This window comes from Rhopalosiphum padi, chromosome 4, assembly GCF_020882245.1.
Source record: "Rhopalosiphum padi isolate XX-2018 chromosome 4, ASM2088224v1, whole genome shotgun sequence".
NCBI classification, from domain to species: Eukaryota; Metazoa; Arthropoda; class Insecta; order Hemiptera; family Aphididae; genus Rhopalosiphum; species Rhopalosiphum padi.
This window is the reverse complement of record NC_083600.1, coordinates 10,702,932-10,725,544: the sequence shown is the minus strand read 5'-3', so window position 1 is coordinate 10,725,544 and position 22,613 is coordinate 10,702,932. Positions and strand designations below refer to the sequence as shown.

Below are 22,613 nucleotides of genomic sequence, written 5' to 3'. Positions count from 1 at the left end.
TTCCATAATTTTCAAAAATATCGGCAATATTAAATGTTGATATCTCAAACTAGTTCAAATTTTGTGTCAAAAATCACTATCAAAGCATTTTTAATTATTTACCATATTGTACACAGATAAAATAATATACACATATCTTTGTAAAATCTATACATTCATCGTTCTTAGAATCTAAAAAAGACTACTTTTATTTTCTTAAATATATACCTTATACCTACTTAACTAAAAAGGTAAACACTTGAAATTTGAATATTTAAAATAACTTGCTTTTTGTAAAAAAATTAACTAACTCATTGTATTTGTGATAAGTTACGATTCAAGTACCTACGATTTTGATAAAAAAAAAATCCTGTTGGTGTATTACTTATGAAATGAAAATATCGAAAAATACTCGGATTAACGAACAGAGGTGCAGCTGAGCAATACAAAAAAAAAAACAGTTCAGTGACCTACCGGTTTTGTTGTATCGCGATGATAATAAATATTGTATGAACATTGAACGTAAAAACAACCAAGTTCGAATTCAAAGTACGTTTAATATTACACAGACACGATTAAGTTGTCGAATGCCATCGACTCACTCATATTTAATGCTTACGAAGAAGTTCAATACTGATGGGAAAAACGAAAAAAAAACATAATAAATATGTTGGCGAAGACTGGAACTATAATACGGTCACAGATCAGTTAGTCGGTCACATTTCGTTTGAGGCAAATATCGTGATATACCAGAAATTAGATCATTGCATTAATTCACACTTAATCCTAATGTGCCTGGAAGCAGATAACGTTAAATGTATAATATTATGACATCCGTTTCAAGTAGTGTGCTGTCGACGGATTACCTGCTGAGATTAGAGGGTCGTAATATTATATTGTTCCAAAATTAAATAATTTCCATACCGATTTCATTGTCAGGTGAATGGCCTCACGACAATATTATGTAGAACGACTGGGCATTGGTGCTAGATAAGATAAAACTAATACGGATTTACACGAAGACTATGTGACTTTGTACATCACACACTGGCGTGTGGTGATGTGATACTGCAGTTTTAGCTCACGAGTCTGCAGGAGCTGTATTTGTTACAAGTTTTCGTCGTGCACTGCAGCTGCAATCATGTGGAGATATTTTTTGGTCTGCGTATTTTGTTTGTCCACCCCGATCCGGCAGTCAAGCGGTCAGACAGGATATAAAGATGTAACCACGAACGCCGTGTTCCGGTTGCCCGGCACGACGGCCCCGGACCAGTACGACTTGCGATTCGAGTTCCAGGACTTTAATGGTGTCGATAACTTAAAGTTCAACGGCGTTGCGAAAATAATTATCACTGTCGTCTCGTCCACCAGTGTTTTGACCCTGAATCTCAGGGACCTGAACGTGACCAACGTGACGGTCGCGGATACAACGTCCTACTCGACGAGGTATTTGCGTGTGAACGAGTGGGTGTACCTAGCGAACGACGAACAGTTCGAAATTCGTCTAGACCGGTCCGTACCGCAAGGAAGACACTTGCAGGTGTCGATCACGTACGTCGGCAATATTAGAACTGATATGACCGGTTTGTATTTGAGTTCTTACGAGGAGCGAGATACGACCAAGTAAGTACACGACTATTATTATTATGACAATTTGTGCGGGGAAATATACGCCATATCATGGCCCTAACGAAACGCGACAGGTGGTTTGCTGTGACACAGTTCGAATCAACTTATGCGAGGAGAGCGTTTCCGTGTTACGACGAACCCGCGTACAAAGCAACGTTCGACATATCAGTGGTCAAACAAAAGCATCAGATCGCGCTGTCCAACATGCCGATCCGATATACCGAACCCGGGTAAGCGTAAAAAAAAATCATTTAAACTTTTTTGATAAAAATCGAAATATTGAGTTTATTTTAAAATTGTTTTAATAACCGTTATAATAATATAAAGGAAACTAAATGATTTCGGTGACGAGGTTAAAATTATAAATTAGGTTAAGTTTTGTATCAGGTACTCTTGTGGTCCATAGCTGGATTATAACTTACACTTACTTATTCACGTAAATCTTCATTAAACTATTAAGAAACACAGTATATAGGTATGTATAATGTACATAATTAACTTTACACATATTTTCTAGTATGGGTTGGTTAATCATAATAATATTTATAGAGTAGATAACATCATAATCTACGTGCTCTCTTGTCGGCTTTATTTTATATATTAATAATTTAAAATCAAGCAAAAAGTATTTTTAAATAATTATAATTTATTTACAATTAAAACATCTTCTAGACTACTAAATAATATGGTTGATTTTATCGTCTTGAAATATTATAAACGGTTAGTATTAATAACAATAAATCTACATTGAAAACAGGAATTTAAATTAGGTATCTATAATAATACATCAGCGAAATGTCGTATTTATTTTTACGAAAATCATAAAAAAATAAATTGGTATATTATTACTTTGAAATATAATGATATACAAAAAAAAATATATTGTACTAATATTATAATATTTTTTTTATTTTTTTACAAACTTAACTTGGTCGAGAAGGACCATTTCAGTCTTAAAGTTTATTTAAAAGATACTATTAAATGCATTATACATATAATACGACATGCCTAACCCAGATGCTTCTAGAGTTTCAATAGAACTAATATCGACTATTTTAAATAAATTCATCCAAAAGTTATACTTCCATATTTTGTTTTCCCTAAAATAACACCTGTTATAGGCTATAAAAGCCTATATAAAGGCTCTATATGATGGTAAAATATAAACCAAAAAAACGTATCATTATAATATACATGCATAGGTATGCCCACAATTCAAATAGTTCTGTTAAAAATGAACTAAAAATATTTATCACGCGCATATTTAAAGTTTTGATTATTTATATTTATAACTTAATAGATGTATTGATCTTACATCGTGAACATTTATGGTTTATTTGAAAAAGTGAGAAGAATTTAGTAATTGAACGAAATAAAGATATTTGTAGTTTTGTTTTAAGACTTGCATTCGAGTACCTGACAATAGTCAAACGACTATGCACACAATATATGATCAATGTGTGATTAAACTGATTAAAGTGACACATTATTAAATGTTAAGTGTTCATAATGTATAATAACATGATTTAGAGTTGAAACTAATCACTATTTTTTGTATTATTGAAATAAAACGCCAAGACTTATGAATAATAAAAAAACTAATACAATGAAAATAACTTTTAAAATGTTAAAAATATAAAAAAAAACATTTACAATTAGATAAACTAGTATTATTATACTATGTTTTATGTATATTGTATTTATGGAACATAATACTATACATCAGTACATAACCTAATTATAATGCAATAATAAGTCATGTATAAAACATGCTGTTTTAAAGAATAAAATATTCGTATTATAGTATCTAATATTCATGTTTACAGGATTTAATAATAACTTTAAAATTTCCAATTTTCTAGAATACGACGAATACAGAATAAATAAAGTATAATAAAGTATTGACGAGTAAAATACATTATATCATAATATTAGAACAAAAAATTACATTTTCTGATTCACAACGAATCAATAGCGCGTAGAGAATAGTTCATAAATTAAAGCATTGGACACGAATAGGTGTTATATGTTATATGTACTATAGTATTTAAATTACACTATACATAAAACAAGAGATCACATTTATATAAAAAAGGTCATGGATATATAATTGTTTATATATATTATTTATATGATATTAAGAAATTCAAAATGTTTTAAGAGGACGCCATACCTGCATGTGTTGTCTCTGTCTTACAAACGTACACCATAAAAAATTAGTGTTCAGCAGAACACATTTTGTGATGTTAGCTTTAATATTAGTGTAAATTTATCTATTATAAAATTTAAAGGGTACAATATTATGTAGAATGTTACATATGTTTTTATTGATATTATCATTTAAAAGTGAGTTATAAACATTTTAAAGTTGTAATATTTTACATAACTATAATTCACTTTAAAATTATAATATGAAAAAAACAATATATCCTTTTTCAGACAATATTCTTACCTTTACATTTGATAATGAGTAAATTTACTCTAAATTGAAGCTGACTTCACAAAATGTATTTTTCCGAACGTAAACTTGTCATGATGTACGTTAGTAAGACAGAGACAACACAATATGTGGGTATGGCGACCTCTTAAACATTAAATAAGTACCTAATGTATCTATTTATAACCTACACACGCGGAAAATTTCTATTGAAGATCAATACCAAATTGTAGTTCAAGTATTCGAGTATTGCTAACATGATTAAACAAGAAAATAGATTATGTCATTTACCACGAGATTTATTATTAAAAACTAGAACAGTTATAAATTATTATTCAATCAAAATATAAAATTTCGATTTGTACCAAGCGCCACTGAGAAATGTCGATTTCAGTTTAAACCAAACGGAAACGGTTTATTTCGTTCAAACCCCACCGATGTCCAGTTACTTGGTTGCCATTTACGTGGGCGAATTCGTACCAAGCAACAGTAATAAGAACGATTCGTCAACGATAACGGTTTACACGCACCAAGAATTATCCAATCAAACGGAGTACATCTTAAACGAAGCTCCGAAACATCTACGTGTACTGGAAGAGTACACAGGCCTGACGTATATGCTGCCTAAAATGGACTTGTTGGCAGTACCAGATTTGAGTTTTGGGGCGATGGAAAATTGGGGAATCAATAATTATCAGTAAGGCACGGTAGACGAGTGGTTACGGCGATTAATATTGTTTTTGTTGTTCGGTTGTGTATTTGAATTTTTGCATACAGAGAAAGCTATCTGCTGCTGTCGGACGAATCGAAAACGAGAATGAAAATGCGCTCGTCAATTATTGTACAACACGAGTTCACTCATCAATGGTTCGGAAATCTGGTCACCTGTAAGTGGTGGGACTATTTATGGTTGAACGAAGGTTTCGCGCAGTATTTTCAATACTTTGCTACCGGAATGGTATACAATACAAAATAAATAATATTATTTCATTTAAATTACTTATATTTCTTGTATTTTTTTTTTCGCTATCGAAACACATTCGTTTACTATTGTTGGAGTAGGTTAGGACCAACTGGTCGATGGAAGAACTGTTTGTGGTCGAAGCGTTTCAGGGTGCATTGGCGTATGACCAGAAGCCCAGACATCCCATAACCGCGTCCGTGAGCACTCCCGAAGAGATCAAAGACCTATTCGATACCATATCGTATAATAAGGCGGCATCAGTCCTGAGAATGTTGAAAAATTTGATGACCGAAAATCTGTTCAAGTTGTCCCTTCAACGCTATTTGCATAATTTTAAGTAAATATTAGTTTTATATACTTCAGTATTCATCTTTTAGGTGAACTAAAGACTAAAGTTGCATTAATTTTATTATATATTTATATATTGATAATTAATTGAATAATTCGTAGAAAAAATTAATTTTGTATTAAACTTATAGTCAAAATACTGCAGAACCTTCAGACCTGTTTACATCATTCGATGAGGTTTTATACGACTACGATTATAACATTGGAAATGGATTGGATGTAGTTGATTTCATGTCAAATTGGACGTTACAGTCGGGATATCCAGTTTTGAACATTATGAAGAATGGAGATATGTTTTTAGTGACTCAAGTAATCAAACATAAATTATTAATTTAATTATAAATAATAATAAAATTACTTTGAATACATAGATTTTACTAATATAATAATAATAATCTGTTTTACTCTGATACAATTAAATATCGATTATAGTTCACGACATGATAATATATTTGTACTTTGATACATTTTTATAATAATTGTATTTACTCTTCTAATGTTATTTAAAGAGCCAATTTTACGTTAATAAAACCGATGGGATCATCAATGAAACAGCGGCATGGCACATTGGTCTCACGTACACAACCAGCGCGAGCAAAAATTTCCGTGACACTCAACCATCCGTTTGGACGAACAAAACATCGGCGTTAACCATTATAGTACCAGTATATAGATATATAGATATAGATTGGTACATATTCAACATACAATCAATCGGTAAGTGTTGACGTGACACTTTCAGAGCCGAACAATAACTGATATTAAAACGACCCGTCCGTTGACCAGGCTTCTACAGGGTAAACTACGAAGTCGACAACTGGATGGCGCTGATAAAGCAGCTGACCGATAAGCCCACCGATATCCACGTGCTCAATCGCGCTCAGCTAATAGACGACTCGTTCAACTTGGCGAGGTCTGGTCAATTAGACTATTCAGTCCCGTTGAACATGTCCAAATATCTGAAGAATGAAAACGACACTGCGCCGTGGTATTCGGCGATGAACGGGTTCGCGTACTTGTTAGAGCGCATGCCCCGCAGTGCCGGAGGATACGCAAATTTTAAGGTATGCACATATTTAATTATTCGCTCGATTTAGGTAGGTACTCGCGTGTTATAGATTTGGCGCAACGATAATAGACAAACAGTATAAAATATGCAATAAGTATTTCGATGTTTTTGCGTTCAGTCTCACGTCAGCAGCTTAGCGGGGACCATATATAGTAAGCTAGAATATCTCGTGTCGGACAACAACACTGCAGAGTACAGAGTGTTGAGTGCTTGGGAAACGTTTTCCAAGTGGGCGTGTAGATTGGAGAACGAATACTGTTCGACCAAAGCACAGAAATACTTCGAAACATGGCAAAACGGAGAGAAGTCAGTAACTATAATATTATATACTATTATTGCTATAATATAGTATGATCCAAATACGCAATTTAAATAACTGTTTCGTACAGAATACCTGCCGATATTAAAGACGCCGCGTTCTGCATTGGAGTGAAGAATAGTAACGGTTCATCAGTCTTTAATAACATGTTTGCGTTATACATCAACACCAAGTCGTTGTCGGAAAAATCTTCCGCGGAGTTCGCGCTAGGCTGTTCTACTAACAGGACTCAGCTATCTGAGTATGTTGATAAAGTTGAAAATATTACATTTTGTGGGTGGATAAAATAGTATTAAGTTGAATTTATCAAACCTATCAACCTATGTACTAACAATTCAGTTTTTTTTTTTATAGTTATTGTTATTATTAAATTTAGCATACACGCTTTTCTCAAAAATTAGAATCCTTTTATTTTTGATAACCTTCTTTTAAACATAAATAAATAAATAAATAAATTGTGATTGCATAATATTGTATTTTAGGTACATTAATCATATATTAGACGGGCGAATTGAGAAAAGATACTTCAAATCTGTTATATCTGCAATATCAACGACACCGTTAGGTCTCAATGTGTTATACGAATTCCTTTCAACTAATTTGAACATAATTCTGAACGAGCTACCTGACGGCGAAGGCGTCGCATCATATATTTACTCAACCCTAGCTACCAAGATGACAAACGACGATGAATTTGAAAAAGTTAGTACCGGATTTATAGTTTTTTTTTCATTGAAATTATGAACAAACGATGGTTAGGTATATCACTTTATTATTTTTTTAACATAAACTATTTTAACCTTGAATTTAATTTAATTTAGTTCTTTAAAATTATTAGTTATTCTTTTTAAACGTAGGTATCTAAATATACATTTTAAATATTTGAACAATAATTTTTCGGAAGCTCATAATATAACCACAAAATAATTTTCCTTTATTTTGTTCAATACCGTAGTAGTTATAATAATACATTTAATCGTTTACTTTAAATTGTATATTTAAATTAATTGACTTCGGTTTCAACGAATAATTATTTTGGAAATTGATCTTAGCTACACAATTTGAAAAACAATTCTACCGTCCCCGGCTCTTTGAGATCGTCGTTTGAAAAATCCTATGCAAATATCAATGATAACCTGGCGTGGTTCGAGAAGTATGCTGATGGAATTAACACATGGACATTAGAAAATCGAGAACCAGACCCACAAACTACAACAACTGAGACCACGTTTACTACAGTCAACTCTACTACTGAATCACTTATGGCGGTTAACCAAACGTCTATTGCAACTTCAATAGGTACGACAGAAATGTCTACCGCATCTCCCGTACCCGTTACTGAACATGTAACGACGACCACATATAGACCATCCAGTGCAACGGCGCACGCACATACAAGTTGTATTATGTTAATATTATCATTTTTGATAATTTTATAAGCATATAATTTTATTTTGTAAAATATAATCTCGTAAACACTTAATTCCATTGTACATGACTATAATTCTCTGTTTTCTTTTTGGAGTTTGTATAAATGTATTATGAAAACATGTAAAAATATATAGTAGCAGGTAGCCGGTCAACGCTAGAACCGATTAAATGGCTATGGTAAACCTTAGTACCGTTCTCATCAAAAAGACTTGGCACACCATTTGCGTACGGTGAAATGAGTAACATTAACAATAAAAATAACTTTACTATGCACTGGATGCGAGTTATTACCGGACGTGATTTGAAGCCTACGTGTTTTTTTAATATAAAAACTTGCGTCACAAAAAGTCTCACGACTCGTGAAATAATACAATTTTGAAAGTTGTCTATTTATTTTAAAGATAATAATTATAAAGACATTATACACATCGTATTGGACCATTTAACATTTTTGTTTTGAGAAGTAGTAGGTTAGTTGTAATAAACGTTTAATAAATCACAAATGTTTATATTATAATAAATATAATATTTTTCCATTGCACTATTAAAACATAAATCAGAAATTGGAATTTAATGCAACTAAAATAGTTTGATTCGTTTGAAAAAAAAAATTGATTTAAATCTGAGTACTTGACGAAGCATGATTGTTTTTCGTATAAAGTTACACTTAAGATAAAATACTGTAAGTAGATGATTTCGGCAACATTACCCTCCTGAATGGTTTGATATAATATTATATTCTTTAGATAATGTCGTTGGAAAATAACAGACTCGAAAACAGAGACCATAACGCTTATAAATTTAAATTTCACATTACGATAAATTAACATATAATTCTGATAAAGCGTTCATTTTTATATTATAGATTAAAACGTAACTACATAATGTGTGATGTGGAAATATTTAAAATTTAAATAAATAACAATTATTCGATTTATAAGCTAAAATATTATTGAAAAATTATTGCATTAAATGTTAAACAAACACTATGAATAAAATAAAAAAGTAACCCATTTTCCATTTTAATCATGACGTTCTGCGAAAATTCTTTATTTTAAAGTTATATTATTATATCTATAAAAGAATTTATACTAAAATCAAGAATTGTAAGTGTTTCAAATTATGAATTTTTAAATAAAATAATTATCGTCAAGAAATTATTAAAAAACAATTTTAAAATTCATAGTATTTTTAACGATTTAAGCTTAATATTTTTATTTATTATCATTGTTTCAAACTTTTGGAAATGTATTAATTTAATTATAAATATGTCTATAATATCCATTGAATAAAATTTACTTATATACATAAAACTATTATTATAAATTCTAGTTATCGCTAAAAAACAGTCTGTGAACAGAAAAAATAATATAATTATAAACATAATATTTTCAATAAAATTATAAACATTATCACCCTGATAAAATATATAAAAACAATTCACTCACTATCCTCCATAAGTATATTATTATTGGTACGTGATTGTAAAATGAATTACTTCATAATATCTTGTAAAAAATTGCAATAATATTTTTGGTCAATACGTTTTGTTTAATAACTTTAAAAAATAGCAATAAATATAAATATTATAATTAAGACAGAGAACTTGTAACATTTGCATATTTGTTTAGCACAATCGTGAAAATTGCAGATTAACAAACATAATAACATTTTATATTTATAAAAAGCTAGATTTTTTTGCTTTCATCAATTTTATAATTTTTAATACATAATTTAATTAATTAATTATTGTATACATATTTTTTTATCGACATACCTATTTATTTCATTAACTATATAACTAAAATTATTTTTAATTTATTTTAAATTTTTATTATTACATGGTTGTTGATCAAACGCAATGTTTTCCTAGAAGCAATTGTTGTCGATTAAATTAATTTCCCGTTTATTAATTTTATTTATAAATAGATATTACTACATAAAATATGATCAATAATCGATACTCGGCCGTTATAACTTATAACTAAATAAAATATATTTATTACCATAATACGAAAAAATCGTGATAATAATTTGAAAATATGTATTTATTTCAAATTTCATATTTTGGGTGTTAAAATGCATATTTGGTGACTTTTTTAATAATTTGTGTCCCCTGTCTCATTTTCTGGAATATAATTATATCAATAGTATTGACATCTCACGATATGAATATTTGATACGACATTAAATTACTCGAAATAAGAATTATAAGTACTACTGTTCAAAATGGATTAGCGTCTATAGACATAATTAAATTTAATCTAACAATTCAAAATTTAATAACAAAAGTAAATATATGAAAATACTTTGGCTTAAAACTTAAAATTATGTTGTTGAGAATATTATAATTATTATTTTAAACAATAACTATTAGAGAATCTGCATTTACTTCTTGAGCAACTGCTCGTATGAGAAGTAATGACTTTGTTTTATAAACATTTAAAAATTAAAAATACCATAGGTTAGGTTAGGTTAGATTGCTAGTTTTGATTAATTCATTTATTTCAATGTATTTATAGCAAACAATGTAACAATTTAAAATAGAAAAATGCGTTGTATTTTTGACATTGGTACCCACAATTGTCATTATTAAAATAAAATTATTTTAGAATGCCAAGTACAATGATTTATATAACAATATATAACATTTTTTTTTTCATTGGTTGGATTTAAATAGCGCAAAATCTCAACAAAAAAAATAACTCCAGGACATACTTAATAAATACATTTCATATATTATGTTAAGACTAGTATTATGTTAAAATAGTAAGAGATAACTTTTTGCTTCTCTATGAGAATCATTCGACCACGATGCCACTCGACGCGATCAAGAGTGTTTTTTATGATTATTATTATTTTTAATATAGAAATGTGTTTCGTAATCGTCACACATTGTGTGCAAACGACGAGTACTTTACTTTGTAAGTTATTTATTATATGATAATAATTCTATCCAATATATTTGTATATTATATAATTTAAAAAAATATTTAAAAATTATTCAAGCTAGTTAACGAATAGTTCTTAGTTAGCATTTTAATATAGTTTAACGTGTCAAATAATTAATGGAATATTTAAAATATGAAAAGTGATTCTACTGCGGTGGTGGTCGCTCGTTGTGACCGCTATTGAACGGACAAGACATTGTTTTTAATCACTATTATTAATATTGCGAAAGCATGACGTATGTTTTGTTGTGTACCTACGTATATGTTAAAATTAATCAGTGTATGATGTGAAATAAACTATCGGTTCGGCAATGTTTTCTGGTGGAGTGGGAACGTCGAATGTACGTTGACATGATGGTACCGCAGAGCTTGAGTGCGCGTCCAGATAAGACCATAATTGCGATCGGGTTTCGAGTGTCAGCCGCAGAAAACGGTAACAATTCGCCGTTGTCTGTTTGACGGAATCGTCAGACGCGTCAACAACAAACGTCATGTGTACTAAAACGGTAGCAACAATCGTCGCACTCGTTTCCGCAGTAGTAGTCGCAGTCCATCCGATTGCTGGCTCGGCGGACCAAGCCGAATCGTCGTCGTACCGGTTGCCGCGCGACACGCAGCCGTTAGCGTACGGTTTGCGGCTAGTGCCAAAGTATGACGTGGGCTCAGACATGTACACGTTTGGTGGCCAGGTGGAGATCCTCATTTACGTGAACAGCATCACACCAAACGTGACGCTCAATGCCAAGGACATGCAAATCAAGAGCTTGGCTATTACCGAGTTCAAGACGCAGACGGACGTGGCGGTGGACTCGTACGAATTGGACAACGACGCGGAGATTTTGAAAATCTACGCGGATAACAACCTGTTGGCCGGCCGACGGTACCAGGTGAAGATAGTTTTCCAGGGACTGCTGAGGACCGACATGACCGGCTTCTACAAGAGCGTATACAAGGAGGATGGTGTAAACAAGTAAGTCGAAAATATATGTTTTTTGCTTGATCTGGATAGGCGGTGGGAGGAGGTGAGGAGCGAGTGGGATTCGAAAAATGTAGTTTTAGACTTATAGTATTTTTTATTTTTTTAAACTTTAGGATGAGGTTCGAGGAACAATTCATAAATTCTAAATAAATTATGCAACAGTGTGCTAGATTTTGTTTAATTTGTGTTTCGTTTAATATATGAATATATATATATTATTTAATTAAGTAAATGTCTTCATTGATTAATTTAAATTAATAATATTTACTAATTTATTTAATTCAAAATGATTGTCCCTCCCACATAAGATAATTGAACACGATTGACAGTCACAATTCATAAATTATTTTTATAGTTTCGTGTTATTTAGATACACGAATATAATAAATTATGATGATAATAATATATTTATATAAGTATTTACATGCATAAATATGTTTTATCACAGCTCAAATGTACAGCCTTACATTACTTCAGTATAGATATAGTTCGATTTCAGTGACTTTAATTTAATTTTTCTACCATTCTGTGAAATACAAATAAAATGCCTCTGTGCCTTTTGATTTTTTTTTTTAAGTTTTCTATGATTTAATATTGTTTTATTGTCGCGTTTACAGATGGATGGCTGTGACACAGTTCAAGCCGACGTACGCAAGGAGAGCGTTTCCTTGTTACGACGAGCCTGCGTATAAGACTCCATTCAATGTAACATTGGGCAGACAAGAGCACCAGATGACATTATCCAACATGCCTAAATACTTAACTCAAAGACTGTGAGTCATAAAGTTTACTTAGAAACGAGCGATGATTGTCGCTCTCTTAACGCGACGATTCGAAGAAATTTCGTTTCTCATATTTTTTCCTCAATTTTATCATTTATAGAGATAGGTGAAGCAGTATAATTTGATTTGTTATTATTGCACACATTTAGTTTGATTGGCTACGATCATAAATATTATTTCACTACTTAACATTGTTACTATCTATAACACTATTGATTAATTATATTTGTTTAAATCATATTGTAAGAGTACGATATAATTATGTTATAATGATTTTGGTTTTGTAGGGTTATAGGAAAGTGCTAAATTACTTATTAATTACGAATATAGAAATTTAATTTTATTATACTGTTTATATTTTTTTCAGACAAAAATTTAAATAAGCTTCAAAATACAATTTGTATAATAAGATAAACATTAGAAGTGAAATCAAAAATTAAAAAGTTATTTACGAGACATAATAATTTCATAAAATTTTGAAGATAGTATATTATGTTTTATATATAGTTACGCTCCAACTTGTTGATTAACGCATTATCGCATGAACGAAAACGTGACGTATAAAGTAGAATATTATTGTATTTATTTAACATTTATTTAAAATACAAAATTACAGTTGTACGCTATAAGGTGGTGAGCGGTGTTATGACCTACCTCTAGACGTCTCAGATATTCCTAACCATCTGCTGAACTCTTGCGACAGACTCCTTTTTTCATGATCTTATCTTAATGAGCGATAGTCATTGGCGGTGCTGACTTTTCTATATAGGTGGATTTTGGGATCTGTTAATATAATTTAGTATTTGGATCAATTCGTATTCTTATCTGTGGACATCGCTTTTCGACTTTTCCGAAAAGAGTTGTATGACAATAATAACCATGGTTAGGTTAATTATTAATTACCTTATTTTCACCACACCGTATGAAGTGTTTGTTATAGTATTCAATTATACATAATATGATTTATATTATATACGTAAAAATATTATATAATATTTGGATCGTGGTCAATCGATTTATACAAAAAAAAAAAAATCATCGAATTTAACTATGATGTTAAGATAAAATGATAATGTGTATTCCGTATATTTAAAAAATAATAATAATATTTATTTAGCAAATCAATAAACAACATAAATATTATAATATAATAAATAAAAAATATAAAATATTTGCAACCTTCCTATAGGCATAGATTGTGTTGGGGATTTAAAATTGAGTTGTGATAAATCTAAATAGATTTACAGTTAATTATACATAGGTATATGATTAAAATCAACATTATTTAAAAATTAATCGAGCGAAATTACATGGAAATTATTTAGATTAATTTTTAGAATTCTACACAGTTTAATTGCAATTGTTTAAAGAAGATAGGAATATTAATATTAATATTTTCTTTGTAACGTGTACTATAATTGTGAGTGACACGATTAATATTATTATTAAATTTATAAATGGTAATTAAAACATTATTATGTACATTTTTAATATTAAGTAAATTTAAACAAAATTATTACTTATAATCTTAGGTGTCTTAAAAATAAATTAAATTATACGTGTTAAAGTACTTTTTAAAGAAATAACACGAGAATTATAATATGCTTGTCGCCAAAAAAACAATACCATAATTAATAATTGATTTAACTAAAGATAAATATAACATTAATTGTTTCATATTAATATTAAATATATTGCGCTCATAATGAAAAATATGAAAAAATATACGTAAAATATTTGTTTAATTATCAATACGGTAATTCCATTTGAAATTACAATCTAAGGTGAAGCTTAGATATTTAATACAATTAGAAATTTCTAAAATGACACAATTATTTTGACAATAAAATTGATGCACATTTATTTCAAATTAGAGTTGATTAACTCAGAGTTAATATTAAAGTAAATATATTATTTCGATTTGATTAGGCTTAATTCTAAAAAATTATTATCAACTAATTTTTAATTTATTTTACAAAATTATTAGTGTTTGTATTTTAATCATTTACTGTTTCATCGCGAAATAAAATCGCAGCATCATCAGCATAGCAAATTATTTCTGCATTGATATTTAGGTTTAAATAATAATTATTTTCTTTAAATATAACTCAAACTTAGTCGAATCGTCGAAGTAGAGAGATGTCTGCGAAAAAATAATATGTTCATATGATGGAATACAAAATATATTTAATCGAATACCATATTTTTTTACGTAGCGAATACTACGGCTGGTGGGCCGACCATTATGAAACGACACCTCCGATACCCACATATTTAGTGGGAGCACTTGTCGGAAATCTGAAAAAATCAAGTACAATAGAAGGAAGCATCGTCGATGTATACACGTACAATGATTATTTGGAGCAAGTTATGTACGCTACGGCAGAAACGCCGATGTTGTTTAGCGCCATGGAGAACTACACGGATAGTGAAAACCAATTGAAAAAAATGGATTTCATATCGATACCCGACTTTGACGGCGATGGAATGGAAAACTGGGGAATAAACGCTTACCGGTATGTAAACGAGTTGTCGAGTTTGGTTTTAATGTTATATAATATTATTTGTTTTGCGTTTGTGTTTATGCGTGTACGGTGTGTGTTTGTGTGTGTGTGTTGTGATTTTTCATCGTCGACCACACAGCGAGAAATACATGTTGTTCGACGACGATTCAAAATTGAAATTCAAAGAACGGTCGGCAATGGTGATCCAAAAAGTTTACAGCCACCAGTGGTTCGGAAATTTGGTGACCTGTGCGTGGTGGGATTACTTGTGGTTGAACGACGGATTCGCCCGATATTTCCAGTATTACGCGACGGAAGTGGTAAGTCCGGTTGCAATTTGTTTTTCGAACTACGCTCGTACATAGTCTGTATTTATTGCGTCATTTTTTTTTTTTTAGGTGAACCCGGACTGGCGGTTGAATGAACTTTTTGTCGTAGAGCAGCATCAGACTGCCATGGAGTTTGACCAGACTCCGAGACACCCGATTACCACGTCCGTTAAGACTTCTGACGATATCCAAAATATATTTGAACGTGTGGTTTCCAATAAAGCTGCGGCTATTTTGAGAATGTTACAATGCATAGTAACTGATTCCAATTTCCAAGAGCCCCTAAATTTGTATTTGAAAAACTTCAAGTACGTAATATTTTACGGCTAGTTCAGTACCATTAAGTAAATAATTATTAACATAATTTTTTTTATAATTTTTCAAATCGTCCCGTTTAGATATGGCGCAGTAACCCCAAGTAATTTATGGGCGGTCTATGAAAATTATTATTTTGACATTGGATTCAAGTTGTCGGAAAATGTGCCATTCACCAATTTTATTGAGTCCTGGACAAATCAGCCAGGTTATCCAGTGGTTAACGTCATTAGAAATCAAAACACGTACACAATTACTTATGTAAATATTGGACTGGATAATGTCTATCAAATTATATCAAATACCACAAATAGCTCATAAATTATTTTATTGTTTAGAAACCATTTTCGATTTGGCCGACTGAAAATAATACTTCCAGCTGGTACATTGGTATTACTTACACCAACAATTTGGCGAGAAATTTTGACGACTTAAGACCGGTTAGATGGATAAAACCTTACACGTCCGTAATGTACTTGCGTGATTCAAGCCTTTGTACTTGGGTGATTTTCAATTTGCAATGGACTGGTATTTGGTTTAAATGTTTATGTGCGTTTCTGTTTATGGAATAATATGTTTTTTTTTATCGATAGGATTCTATAGGGTTAACTACGACCTCAATAATTGGCAGCAGCTGATAAAACAGTTGAACGAATCAAATACCAATATACACGTTCTGAACCGAGTACAGCTGATCGATGACTCGTTCAATCTCGCGAGAGCCGGAATGTTGAATTATACGATACCTTTGAACTTGTCGACCTACCTGACGAAGGAAGACGACGAAATACCTTGGTACACAGCCATCGAGTGTTTGTCTTACGTGGTCGAACGAATGCGTCGTAGTGCTCAGGGTTATGATTACATTAAGGTATGTAAAGAAATTTACATAATATAGTGTTTCAAAAAAAATAATACGACGTGTCCTTGAATTGGTGGTGGAGTAATGTTTATACACCACTAACAATTATTACTATTACCATGTTTACACACAGTACGCAGATATGACCGATGTAACGAAAACATGAGTTAGTGTCATAATATAAAATGGTAAAGATATGTACCACATTTTAAGGTAAAAAAAAATAATGGTGAATTATTATTTTTTCCAATTAAATATAATATGTTTCACGATATAGTGTTGTTTGATAATATCATGACGTGTTTAATCGCCTATATACAACTTTTGATCAAAATAATACACATCGTGTTTAACTTTACGTTGTGCTATGAAAGAATGAACATAGTTACGATTTGGAAGGTATTTTTTTTCTATTTATCTGATACAAAACTATACCAGCTTTAAATTCGATACAATATTCCCTATATAGTACGTGGTACGAATATGTACGAATAATGAACGAATACAAAAACATTTTATTTAGTATTTTTTTTCGTAGACATTTGTTTACTGAATGTGTATTATATATTAACACAGATTTGAAATATTCAATGTGTATATGATACACATATGATATGTATGATATTATAATGTGTACCTAATCATAATGTTTGGAGATATTTTTGTATTTATTTCATCACAATTTAAAATAGTGCACTGACTGTATAGCCTGTAATAGATATACATTATTATATTATACAATTTATATATTAAAGATAATACCACAAATTATAGTAGGTATTAAAATGTTTTTCTTAGGTTTTTATAAATAAATTATTACCTATAGTGTTTAGGTTTGTAGGATATTTTTCTTTTTTAAAAAATTTGTTTAGAGTTTTTCGATTAATTTTAAGAGCTTTTATAACTTTAATATAATCCCAACTCTAGTCATAATTAATAAAATCAACAAAGCATAAATGTGAAATGACGATGTTTCATTTTATTTTCACTATTTTTTGTTAGATTAATAGTAATATTGTAGTCTGTGAGCAATATTTTTTTATATTTTACAGTCATATGTTCGAAAATTGGCCGAATTTATTTACAAAAAGACTGACATTTTAGTTGTGCAATATAAAACCGATGACCACACGACAATAACAAGTTGGAATAAATTTTCTGTGTGGGCTTGCTACTTAGATGGCGAATATTGTACGAATAATGCAATAATAAATTTCAAAGAATGGACAGAGAGAAAAAGGTAACGTTCAAATGTGGACATGGTATGACAATATTATGTTTGCTAGTTATTAGCTTTAATTTCAAGTTATTTTTTATTACCTATTTTATTTTTATTTTTGCTATCAGAATATCGCCTGATATTAAAGACGCTGCATTGTGTACGGGAATAAAATTAAGTAACGACACTGAAACGTGGCAAGGTGTGCTCAAGGTTTACATGACCACCAAGTCGGCTTCAGAGAAAAACTCAGCTCAGTCAGCGTTGGCTTGTTCAAAAGATACATTGATATTATATAAGTACGTGAATTTAATTTGTTTGAGAATGCCAAAAAAAAAAAAAAATCTATTTACGATTTACCGTAAAAAAACAACATTAAAATGTACAACATTTTTTGTATGTGAATATAATTTCAACAAAACATTAATTTAAAAACAGTATTTTTGAAAATATTTTATTCTTGATCAAAAAATACTTCCAAGAAGTAATCGAAATTGACTCTTCTGTTAGAATTTGTTTTTAAAACACCTTTTTTATAATAACATATTTTTAGTTTTTATTACCTATCTTGTGTTACGAGTATGTTTCTCGTTTAATCAAAGCGAAAGCTATTAAAATTTAATTTCTTATTTATTTTAGATACCTGGAATTTTTATTTGACTTCAATACTGGTGGCCCAGTACGTTTGCAAGATTTCAAGGACATATGTGATGCGATGTCTTTGACCCCACAAGGGATAGAAGCGCTAACAAACTTTTTAATGAACAACATAGAACGAATTCTAAGACAGATACCTACAGGAGAGAGTATCGTTACGTATATGTATAGGATTTTAGCTTCCAAAGTAGCTCTTGATATTGAAATAGCTAAGGTGAGGTTCAAATAAAATAATTAATTAATTCTCGATAATAATAAATAAGTAAATATCGAGTTGTAAAACATATTTATTTTAAATAAAATATAATCACTGATTTCCTTATTAACTATTTATTATATTTTAATAAACTAAAAGTTTGACAATACATAGTTAATACTTGGGTGTTAGGTACTTAGATGTATAATGCCTATGTCATACATTTTTCGTATTATTAAAACTCCTTCATCAGATAAAAATCTTAGGAAAACCGAAAACGTTTTTAAATAAGAATGTTTGTAGAAACCGTACAGGCACAAATAATAATAAGATAATCGTGTTTTTCAGTTGACAAATCTGAAGAACGCAGCAGGATTGCCGCCGAAAATTAAAGCTTCATTCGAGGAATCGTACGTGCAAGTACAACAAAATCTCTTTTGGTATAACAGTTACCACAACACAATTAACCAATGGACAGGAGCACCATTAGACCCACCAACAACGTCCACACCACCGACGGATACGACATTATCACCGACGGATACGACTGTTTTGTCGACGGAGGCGACCACGACAACGACAGATACGACGACGATTTCAGCGAATACGACTTGGTCTTCGATGGACACGACCGTGTCCTTAAATGATACGACTGTGTCGTCGCCGAATACGACGGTGTCATTGGAGGATACGACTGTGTCTTCGTCGAATACGACTGTGCCATTGGAGGATACGACTGTGTCGTCTTCGAATACGACTGTGTCGGAAGTGACTGAACCGATAAGACCAGTACCGACTTATCCAACATTTGATTTCGATAACCCTACGCCGAGTGTCATTTACAGGTGTCCCAATAAATCTGGCCAACCGTCGTATCGGAGTAGTTTAGTTTTCGTCGTCATCGTTGTCAGCTTGGCGGTGACCATTATTATCGTTTTGTAAATATTGAAATAATAATAAAAAATCGTATCCGCTAATGTTTTCGGATTAAAAATTAAAAAAAAAAAATAATAAAATATATTCACGTCTCACGTTTGCAGGCATGAGGATGTCGCTGGGATAATAAAATATGCGTTTTTCATAAGACTATATTATTTTTTTCCCACATCTGTTATAATACATGTTTTATCAATGTCCTATAATTTAATCATTCCAAAAATATTACCTAAAACTATTGTTATAACTATATAATACTTGCGCATTGTGACTAACTGCGAGTTAGAGATCAAGTAGAAAACCCGGAGTAACGATAACTTTCCCAAGAACCCATTTTATAGTCATGAAACGACATTTTAAATGTATATATTATGTAAGTAATCGTTTTTACGTACTGAAAACGTCCTTAATAAATAATTGTAAATGCCTATAAATACATATATTATATGGTTAATACGGAAAACATAGTGAAATCTTAATACAAATTACTCGCTTAATTCTACTTGTAAATTTTCAATGTTTATTTCAATTGTTGTTGTTTTAAATTTGAATTCTAATTTAAATTGTTTTAATCTCATTTATTTTATTGATTATATTAATTGCAATATTGCCCCGTAAGCACCACATAGTTAATCTTGATAATTCCCTAGTCAGTAATCAAACTCCATAATTCCATCATAAATACTTTCAACTCTGTCTGATCTGGTTCAGTAATTGTTATTAATAACTATTCACTTACAAGAGGAAATTATTGTTATTGCTGTACAATATAATATGTTCTATATTGTATAGAAGTTTAGAATATGCTAACAATGGCTGTATATATTTTCACCATCGACTACATATATAGGTATGCGGTTTATTCATCATACGCATAGGTAGTTATACCGACTAATAATATTCCAAATTTGTATTTAGTAAATAAAGGTTTTTATTTTTGTTTCCTATCATGGGCAATTTGGTCAAATTATGGACTTTGATTTATTGTACTCTAATACATTTTAAATTTTCGTAATAGTTTCTGATTTACGAACAAGTAGTGTACTCTGTATGTAGAGCAAGTACACAGTAGAACAATTATAGTCTATAGGTATAGGTACACCCATTAATATTTATTTATACAGTTTTTAAACACACATTCAAAATAAACATTAGATTAGATAATAAAAAAAAATGTAATTTAGAATAAAAATAATACGTAAATAGTTTTCATTAGAAAAAAAACTATTATTGTATGATCAAGTGCTTACTGATAAATAAAACGCATACGTTAAAAAAAAAATAATGAGCAAATTCGTCAAAATATTTTATGAAATAACTACAGTTTCGCTTATTATTTCAGTTTTGTATACCTACTTACTTGTATAATTAAAAGATATCAATTTACTTTTTGATAACATCATATGCGTTGCATATTATTATTTTGTTTTTGTATTAATTAAAAGTATATAAGTATCGCTAAGTTAAAAATACTATATTATTAGTATAAAAATTAAATACAAAATAGGTAGGTATGTAGTAATTTGATAAATAGGTACTAATTAAAAATAATGAATGCAGAAATATTGAAATATCAGTTAATAAAAAATGTTATGAATACGATAGCAAAAGTAATTTTAAATAAATCTCACTTAAATATTATACACTGATGGAATACTTAAATAGTGGCATTATGTTATTGTTTGATATTATAAATTATCTGTAATTGTCACATAACTATCAACACAGTAATCGTATGCAAACGTATAGCAAAAAACATTAAATATATGAGTTATTAATTGTACATACAAATGTATTATATGTAGTTGTTGCATTATTAATGTTGAAAGTTAAAATATACTTTTCATTAGAAGTGATGTATTATAGGTACGATAAATATAAGGTACCTATCTACGTATTATTCGACGTGAAGTCCAAAAACAAGATGCACAACTATAGTTTTAAAAATCTATTTAAGACTCAAAGTGATTCAAAGTAATAGAAATATTTTAGAAACGTAGTAATTTACCGGTACCGATAATATTATATTCTTCTTATACATCATATTTTACTAGGTGCCATTTTGACGGCGTACGATAAAGAAAATAATGAAATTAATGTAGAATTTGTTTTTGACAGTCTTGAGCGTTAGTATATAAGAACAGACCGTTTAACATCTTTAAAATGTTCCCATCTCAATATCGGAATCTAAAACCATTTAAAATGTACAGTGCTCACAATATGTACCTATAAACGACGTGTATAAGGTCGGGTTATCGTATAGCACCTCTAGAATTGTATGCGATTTGCAAATCATTATTATACAGGCGAGGCACATAAGATATTACTCGGAAAATTGTTCCAGTGGGATATATCTACTTCTAAGAAACACGACCAAATTAGGAACGCAAGTATAATGGTGTCGTCAAATTCGAGCACACTTAAAAAAAAAAAAACACTATTGTATTAATTTTTTTTCTTCATTGGATTATAAAGCTTTGACGTTAGTATCATTATCCCGCTTTATCCATTATAATATTATATATATATATATATATATATGTACGTGTATACCGTTTGCACTGCAATATATCAAATTTAACAATCACTGAACTGCAAGAACTGAGCGTACTCTATGGTTTGATTATCATATTATTATATATATATATAACCAACATACTAACATGTTTAACTCTAATATGTGTTATTATATAGCAGTTAATTGACT

General features: G+C 30.2%; 1 protein-coding gene across 1 annotated transcript; it reads left to right on the top strand.

The window, feature by feature from the left end:
* The first annotated feature begins 1,016 nt into the window (after positions 1-1,016).
* Positions 1,017-20,054, top strand: LOC132928716 (uncharacterized). Its single transcript, XM_060993571.1, has 24 exons — positions 1,017-1,602; positions 1,683-1,838; positions 4,440-4,742; positions 4,823-5,003; positions 5,108-5,346; positions 5,489-5,666; positions 5,867-6,074; positions 6,144-6,421; positions 6,545-6,732; positions 6,816-6,986; positions 7,228-7,447; positions 7,798-8,175; positions 11,568-12,097; positions 12,724-12,879; positions 15,105-15,404; positions 15,532-15,712; positions 15,791-16,029; positions 16,120-16,297; positions 16,375-16,564; positions 16,630-16,907; positions 17,951-18,138; positions 18,246-18,416; positions 18,757-18,988; positions 19,319-20,054. The coding sequence occupies exons 1-24, from the start codon at positions 1,121-1,123 to the stop codon at positions 19,910-19,912; spliced, it is 6,219 nt and encodes a 2,072-aa protein (XP_060849554.1). The 5' UTR covers positions 1,017-1,120; the 3' UTR covers positions 19,913-20,054.
* The last annotated feature ends 2,559 nt before the right edge of the window (positions 20,055-22,613 follow it).

Bases quoted from the DNA above. Each gene is read 5' to 3' on its own strand.
- LOC132928716 (XM_060993571.1), top strand. From the start codon at position 1,121: ATGTGGAGATATTTTTTGGTCTGCGTATTTTGTTTGTCCACCCCGATC. The intron at 6,075-6,143 runs GTAAGTGTTGAC...TCCGTTGACCAG, and splicing joins ATTCAACATACAATCAATCG to GCTTCTACAGGGTAAACTAC. The intron at 15,713-15,790 runs GTAAGTCCGGTT...TTTTTTTTTTAG, and splicing joins AGTATTACGCGACGGAAGTG to GTGAACCCGGACTGGCGGTT.